Raw genomic sequence first — 8,859 nt, 5'->3', positions numbered from 1 at the left:
AGACGCCCTCCTACTTGAAGTAAGTTATGACTATCCAGGAATGGATTCAATTTCAGCAACACACTAGACTTTGGGATAGCCTTTTTAGCTTCCAGACATTCAAATTCCATTGGGTATCTGTCTTGCTGCACACTTCGAAGAATCCCTCTCTCGGCTTGGAGATAGCTGTCTGGGAAGCTCATCTCATAATGCAGGAAACAAACGAACACTGCTACGCCCACTACGAGAGGTCTCCATCTGGAGAAGCGTTCGAAGTGAATCGGTTCTAGGAAATGATTAGGAGATGGTTTCTCTGTTTCCTTAATTCATGTTGATCATCAGATGGTCTGCACGGTCATTTTCTCGGTCTGTTTGAGCAATCTGGGTACCTGAGGTCAAACGTCATCTTGATCTGGGTCTAGCACAGGGGTGTCAAACTCAATTTCATTGAGGGCCGCATGAGCATTGCGGTTGCCTTCAGGGGGCCAGGTGGGTGTGGCCAGGGTGGGCGTGGCCTACTGGGTGGGCGTGGCTAAAGTGTGTATGGCCTACTGGGTGGGCATGGCCAGCTCTACATCGTTTGCATCAAGGGTGCCTATGGGGGCCTGGGCAGGAGTGGGACAGATCTGAGGGTCTCTGGCAGAAGGAGGGTCTGGGCCAGGGCCAAGGCAGTGGGGGCCGTTCCCTCACTGTTTCCAGGATGGCTTTGCGGGCCGCATGAACCCACTTCACGGGCCGGATCCGGCCCCCGGGTCTTGTGTTTGACATGTCTGGTCTAGAAGCTCATGATCTAGTTTCTCTGACATCTGGCTATCTGGACGAGCCAAGAATTCAGGACCCTTTAGCCAGACTGAGTCTGCCAACTGTGATGCAGGAATGGACCACGTAGCCTGATCCGTTGGATTCTGATCTCTTGGCATATATCGCCACTGTTCAGGATTTGAAGATCTTCTGATCCTTTCTACTCTGTTGCTTATATAGACGTAGAAACGTCTGCTTTGGTTGTGGATGTAGCCTAGCACCACCTTGCTGTCTGTATAGAAGGTGGTGGATTGTGAGTTCCAACCTGGGTATGGTGTGACTTTGTTGTGGTGCTAGTTTCACCTTTCCCATAAAGAAACCGACGTTGTAGCTCTCCTCACCATAGACTCTGATGTATCCTACAGTTGCTATTGCCTTCGTCAAAGCATCTGAGAACACATGCAGCTCTTTCTTGACTGTGGCGGTAAATGGAATGGAAACATACGTGCACTGTACATGAATGCTTTGGAAACAACTTAGGGATCTGCGCCATGTCTCCCACTCTTGCTTTTGGTCTGGCGGAAGTGACTCGTCCCAGTCTGGTGTCTTGGGAGAGTGCGCACAGAAGAAGCCTCCCTTGGACTGTTATGGGTGCAGCAAAACCTAGAGGGTCGAACAGGCTATTTACTCTTGAGAAGACTCCTCTTCTTGTGAAGGCGGTGTTCTTTGCTGGAGTTCTAAAGGTGAAGATGTCCTTCTTCAAGTCCCAACACAGACCGAGACTGCATTGCATAAGAGGGTCATCTGTGCCGAAGTTCTATAGACTCTTAGCATGGTCTTCAGCATTGAAAGCTTCCAACACTTCTTTGCTGTTGGATGCAATTTTGTGCAGCCTAAGGGTTAACTGCCACTAACATCTGGTGTGTCCTTTTTAATAGATCCATGGCTTCTGGAATGGGTACAGATTTTAGGCCATTGTCAACATAGAAATCCCGTTCTACGAAGCGTCTAGCGTCTGCACCGTAATTCACTTCGCTTATACAGGCGGTGTGTTGCAGGCCGTAGTTAGTGATTGCAGGGGAAGAGCCATTCCCAAAAATGTGCACTCGCATTCTGTATTATGTTATTTGCTGGCTGTGCTGTTCATCGCTGAACCATAGGAAGCGCAAGTAATTGCAATGATATTCTCTGACGTAGAACGAATAAAACATCTGCTGGATGTTGGCCATGACTGCTACAGATTCCTTTCTGAAGCAAATGAGCACGCCAAGCAGACTGTTGGTTAGGTCAGGCCCTGTGAAAAGGACTTTGTTCAAAGAGATGCCTTGGAATTGCACACTGCATCGATGACTACTCTTATCTGACTTTGCTTTTGTGGGTGGTACACTCCAAAGAATGGTAGATACCAGCATTCTTCATATTTCTGCAGTGGTGGGGCAAGCTTGGCATGTCCGCTCTGGATCATCTTATCTATGGCAGGGAAGTGGTGTGACAGGTGAGGTATGACTTGCTACCTTTGGTGTTGGAATTTGACTGTGATCATCTGGTGAGGAGTCCGATTCTAGCAATGGTGGCAGTAGGAACCATGAACTCCCATCAAACGACTCTATGCCCAGTCCAAGAAAGCTGGGATGACACATGCGAATGATGGGACACTTAGGACTTGGCCTTCACAAACGGTGTATCTTTTGTCTAAAGCTTGACCTCAGGGAGGCATTTACTACTTTTTAGGAACTTCTCATGTTCCTTGTTTTTTAACTTAATGCGTTGCATTTTCCTTTTGAGTGTTGGATCTCCTAGCTGCAACTGGACTTTTCTGAGATGGCATTCATAGTTTGTCCAGTGTAAGAAAGAGTCTTCCATATCCTCTTCTAATGAGAAAGTGTGCTCGGGGGAAGGCTTCTCTTTGGATGCTTCGCAGAGTTCCCGCAACTTCTCCCAGTGTTTTTCATGATGTTGATGGAGCCTATCCCATTGCTCTATCAGGCTCAGCTGCATGACTTCAGTAGGCTTTCTTTGTTGCCTCAAGTCAGATGTCTCTGCTTTTTCTGAACTTTGGACATCAGGTTCTGCACAGAAATCAAGGTTGGTTGGTTGGACCAGCTCTTCTGGTCCAATAGGACACTCTGCCATGGCTAGGGCAGACTCAGAAGATTTCCTAGATATTTTGAATGAGTTCAGTGAATTTCCTTATTTTAAAGTCCAGGCTCCCTATCTCCCATAATAATAATAAAATTCTAATGTTCGATTAAAATGTTAATTAAGTTTAAACGTCCTACTCTTTATTTTGTTTGTTTTCAAGACTAATAAGTGAGATGCACTGTCTATGAATAGAAAGATGCTATTCTGTTCTCACCTTACATTAAGTCACATTAATGTCAAGAATACCTATTTTTGAGAGAACATATAGGGGACTGGGTTTTATTTAAATATGGTTGCTCACTAATTCTTAAAATCATTGTATTGGTTATTGTTGGCTTCCAGTTTAAAATACTGTATGTCCATTAACCTTCAAAGTCCAACCCAGAACAGCCCCAGAATATTTAAGAGTATCTTGTAAGAAAAGAAAACATTGAAACAGAAAACACAGCAAAAAAGACCCAGTGGTGTCTGCCTTTTAAGTTTGTTTTTGTTTTCTTTTTAATATTTTTTTTTAAATTCCATTTATATCCCGCCCTTCTCCGAAGACTCAGGGCGGCTTACAAGCTTAGCAGTAGCCTTCATTCTATGTATATGCCTGCTTATTAGGGCTTTCACACACACCCCAAGCGGCATTATTACAAAGTCAGCTTAATTGCCCCCAACAATCTGGGTCCTCGTTTTACCTACCTCGGAAGGATGGAAGGCTGAGTCAACCTTGAGCCTGGTGGGATGGGAACCTGCACTAATTGCAGGCAGCTGGTGTTACTTAAGGAGATATTAGCCCACTGCTCCACCAATATGTTCATTTAAAAAAAAACATTGACTTTTATTTATTTATTTTTTAAATTTTTATCAGAACTTAGACATATGTTTATCCCAAGCATGTTTAAATTCAGTTACTGATGATTGACCTATTCCCTCAGTTGGAAGTTTGTACCAAGCTTCTACTATTCTTTCTGTAAAGTAATGCTTTCTAACATTGCTTTTTAACTCCCCTCCTGTCAGTTTGAATCCATATATCCTATCATATAGATTGGGGCTATACTTTAGCAATAATCAGTGATTCCACTTGTATGCAGAACAAGATACCTTTTTTGCAATAATCTCATTGGAACTTTCTCCCTACTGAAAGAATTTGTGGTTCCAACCACCTTATTTTTGCCAAATAAATTATATTGGTGTATCATACCTTTAGCTCAGGTTGTTAGAACTATTATAGGAAATAGATACAAATCTATTTTTGTTTGTGTGCATTTTTGCCCATTACTATTTTGTTATGCACTACCAGAGTCCATAACACACTTAACTTTGATATTCTTTCCAACCATTGAACCAAGTCCTATTTTAAACAGCTTATAGAACAACAATGATCAGATAGAATGGAGTAGGGCAAAAGGAAAAATAGATTATACTGTAAGGGAAGGGGCTATAATATCTGACTTAAAAAAACAAAAAAGGGTTTGGGTCACAATTTGTCATAGATAGTTGGCTCTCCTTAATATGACATTGGCCAACTTAAAAGGCACAATATTAAGTATATTTTCTGCCACAATAATACTAGTATCAAAATTGCATTGAATGTTGAGTAAGAAACAAAATGCATACATTGTGAGAGTTTTGTTCTAATTAATATACTGTTTTATTTCAAGCATGACAAAACACATTTTCTGTTTTACAAAAATCCATACAATCCAGTCAAATTTGAACTCTGTTATTTGATACTCTGTTGATAAAACTATTTTTTTATTAACAGAAGAATTTACTCGCTATACACCTGAGGCAACATAGCTGCATTTTATAATGTCTGCTACAGATGAAGAAAATGTCTGCAATCATATAAAAGTAGTAATCCGTGTTCGTCCTGAGACTCCGAAAGAGAGAGATGGCAACTTTAAAAAAGTGGTTCAGGTTGTTGATAAACATATATTGGTGTTTGATCCCAAAGTGGAAGAAGTCAGTTTCTTTCATGGAAAGAAATTACCAAATCGTGATATCACTAAAAGGCAAAACAAGGATCTAAAATTTGTTTTTGATGCCATATTTGATGAACATTCTACACAGCTGGAAATCTTTGAAGACACCACCAAAACCTTTCTAGATGGTTTTTTAAATGGCTATAATTGCACAGGTAACTTCTCTCAGTAGTCATTTGTTATCAGTGTGCATAATAATGCCACATGAATAACTGTAGTACATTTAAAGAAAACATCTGTAGTTGTTTAGAAAAAGTAATTTTTTTGTTTCCTACACTGACATTTGCAGAAATCTCTTAACAAAATTTACATCTTCAACATTTTCATTTTTGCAGCTTTTCACGATTTTGGGGAATAAGGCAAACTTTGGAAGTATTTTGTTGTTTATTGTTTAAATACTCCATCTTAAAAATTAAGTTGGGAACTTTCTGTATCTCATTTCTAAATGTCTAGATACTGGCAAAATTAATTAAGAGCAATAAACTTTTCTGAAAAGACAAGCCATTTTACAGTTCTGCTCCAAATACCTGTTTCACTAAAGAGATGTGCTAGAGTAATTTTTGCATAAAATTATGGTTCGCTGCCATACTTCTTCAACCCCATTTTTGTAAATGGGCAAATATCCATTGGGTTGCTTATATTTTGCTTCAAATGTCAGGGTCATGAGTCACGGTCAATTCAAAATTTCTCTGTCTTTTTTCACAATTTAGTACTTGCTTATGGTGCAACTGGAGCTGGGAAGACTCATACAATGCTGGGTTCTCCTGAAGACCCTGGGGTAATGTACCTGACTATGATGGAGCTTTATAATTCCATTGATCGAATGAAAGAAGAGAAGCATTGTACTATTGCAGTTTCATATCTTGAGGTAAGTTAAGGAATTCTGCACAATTTCTTTCAATAAAATAGAATCTTCCAGAAAGAGCATCCCTCTTTTAGTCATTTAATTTTCATGCTGTATTCATATAAGTCTTATTACTTTTGACTGATTGCCTCACTTGTCTATGAGCTGATCATGCCTTATTTAAGATTAGTTTTCTGGAATTCACTTCCACTCCAGTTCAGGGAATCAGCCCATGTCCAGGAATCTTATTAATATCCTATGTTGCTATTTTTAATTGCTTTTATGTGATTTACTCTGTCCATGGAGTTGCCTTCACAGTTTTCAGTGATGTCTCTGAGCATAGCCTTCTACTCTCTTAGGAATTGTGTGCCATACCTCCATAATATTAGATAAAGGTCAAATGTTATCTACAAGTAGTATGATGTAAAGTAGATAGAATTAACAGCGTGGAATTTTGAGTAACATGCAGAATATATAAGGCTGCATGTGAGATTTATTGAACTGACTCATTTGTCACCCATGACAGAAATAGCTTGGCATCTTAATTGTTAAACTGATCAAGCATATTTAATATGGGAAATTCTTATAATAGGTTGCAATTTAAAAATATTTTCTTTTATTATATTACACTACATTGTTATTTCACTGGGGGGTGGGAAGTCCTCCGTACTACAAATGATTCTTCTATACTACAAATGTATTTGAATGTATTATTTAGATGCAGTTTCTCACATTTTCCAATACTGCTAGCAGGAAAGAATGAAGGATTAACACAAATAATGGAACTGATGAAGCAGTTTAATTTTACAAAATGACCTAACTATTCTCAGAAAGCTGAATAATAACTTGATTTGTGAATATTGAATTATTGACAACTGAAAGCCTAAAGCAATGGTTTCCAATTATGGTCTTTGAGGTTACTGCAGTTAGTTCCTGACGTGGAAGTTGAAATAAAACTCCCCTCCCATTTTATGAGGTCACTAACTTGGCAAGTGTGCTATATAATGTTTATGCATTTCCCAAATGTTAAAATGCAAATGCAGTGGTAAAACTATGAAATTAAATTAAAGACATTTTTCCCCCCCTAGGTCTACAATGAGCAGATACGTGACCTGTTAGTAGATTCAGGACCATTGGCTGTCCGAGAAGATCCTCAAAAAGGAGTTTTGGTTCATGGGTTAACCTTACATCAGGTATGGACATTTCTATATATGTGCCATTGTTATTTGTTTTTTCCTTTACATTTTTTTCCCTTTATTAAAGCATTCAAGTTGGCTACCAATGATTTTTTGTTAAAGCCATGAATACAACCAACATTTAAAGGTGCAATGGTAGAGAGAGAGATATTTTTAAATGTCAGTTGAACAGAAGGATCAAAACTAGTTAGACAGTAAATTAATTATTTCAGAAAATCTAGCCTTTGCTTTAAGTTAAAAGCACTAGTTAAATAAAGCCTGGTTGGAGATGGGAGTTCCACAAAATGGGAATAGCCATTAAAGGTCATACTTTAGATCTGTGCTTCTTAAACCTTTTGCTCTCAGGACCCTTTTTCACTTTTAAAAACAATAAAGCTTTTGTTCAGATGGATTATATTTATCAATATTTACTGCATTAAAATTGGGTGCACTTGTAGAAAATTTATTGCATCATCTAAAAATAATATGAAGCCCATTAGATATCAGCAAAGGCAAAATCATTTTCATGAAAAACCCTATATATTTTAAAAATAATAATGAGAGGAATGACTTTGTTTTAAATCTTTACAAATATCTTCAATATCTGGCAAATAATTTTAATGTTGGAACTTCAGAGATTTTTGGGAGACCGCCAGGAGTCCTTGAACCACACCTTAAGAAAACCTGCTTTAGACTTGCCCATAATATTCTCTGGAATTAATGTATTGTGGCAACACATGTGGATTGTGAACCACACTTTATTGTTTAGTTTTTTGTGTGAATAGAACATTGGAGCTTATTTAACAAACCATGTATAAATAAGCCACCGCTTAATGGATCATGAAATGTATATTTGATATAAAGCTTATTTTGTGGAGGTGTGGAAGGATCGGGAAAGAAGGAGGTCTTTATTTTTCATTTTCATAATTCTTGCATAAACTAAATGTTTGGTTTATTTGAAGATAGGTGCAATGAATGTCTTAAGGTAGCAGCCCCCAACCTTTTGGGCACCAGGGACCAGTTCCATGGAGAGATGTTTTTTCATGGACCGGAGAGGGCTTGGGTTTTGTGTGCTGCCTGCATCCTGCAGATGGGGCTTTGCTTCTTTGCGCAATCTGGTTTTTGGCATGCCATGGCCCGGTGCCAGTCCACAGACTGGGGATTGGGGACCCCTGTCTTAAAGAGTCAAGGTTGATTAAACACAATGATGAAATTTGGGGATCAAATTCTCTCTGGCTATGCCTGGAGTTCCAGACAAAGCAGTGCTCAGCCCTGTTAGTACTTCCTAGAAATATTATGGTTTTAGTCTAGATAGGGAATTTGAAAAAGCTTCCTACAAAAATATTGTGGCAAGCTACTTCTATGTTGTGATCTAATAAAATTACATATATGTACCCATAAGGTCAGCAAGAAACATATTCAGCTTGAAGAAGACTTCACATTTAAGTATGTCCTGAGCCAAATTGTATATGTGTGCAACTTATTTTGAAAATCACAACAGTTAACTTAAGTAGAAATTAATGAATTTTGGGGAAGGAAATATGGCACTAACAATTACCACACTTTCTTCCAACACTTGAAAGATTAATAGACTTCTGAAAAGAGTAGATTATTAATCAGAAATTTCTAATGAGTCTAAAGGTCGATAGAAGAAACCACCTAAAAGTCATAAACTCTGACAAGCAAATTTCATACAAATAAGAAAAACAAGTTGCTAGCTAACCTAAACCGCAAGCAGAGGACATACAGAAATAACTATAGGAACCGAGCTTTGTTAATAGAAAATCAGATGGTGATAGATAGGATGTGCACAAAGGGGCTTCCTGGAACGTGGGAGGGATAGTGGTTTTAGGCAGTCTGGAGTAGTTATCAGATGATTGGGGAAAGGGTGTTGAGTGCAATAGGGAAGGGGGGGATCTGTGTCGGGGGTAGGATATAAAAAATGTGTCAAACAGCTCTTTAAGGTGTGGCTCAGGGGTCTTCAAACTCGGCCCTTTTGTGACTT

At 39.0% G+C, this 8,859-nt stretch overlaps 1 protein-coding gene across 1 annotated transcript in view; it reads left to right on the top strand.

Moving 5' to 3' along the window:
• Nucleotides 1-4,662: 4,662 nt before the first annotated feature.
• KIF18A (kinesin family member 18A) overlaps nt 4,663-8,859 on the top strand; it is a gene marked incomplete at both ends in the record, with an annotated part of 72,838 nt that continues 68,641 nt past the window's right edge. The window contains 3 exons of the mRNA XM_083349684.1: nt 4,663-4,990; nt 5,546-5,703; nt 6,768-6,872. Coding sequence (XP_083205810.1) covers nt 4,663-4,990; nt 5,546-5,703; nt 6,768-6,872 — 591 coding nt within the window. The remainder of the gene's footprint in view (nt 4,991-5,545; nt 5,704-6,767; nt 6,873-8,859) is intronic.

This window comes from Vipera ursinii (genome assembly GCF_947247035.1).
Source record: "Vipera ursinii genome assembly, chromosome: 1".
In the NCBI taxonomy this organism is placed as follows: Eukaryota; Metazoa; Chordata; class Lepidosauria; order Squamata; family Viperidae; genus Vipera; species Vipera ursinii.
This window is presented reverse-complemented; position numbering and strand designations above follow the sequence as displayed.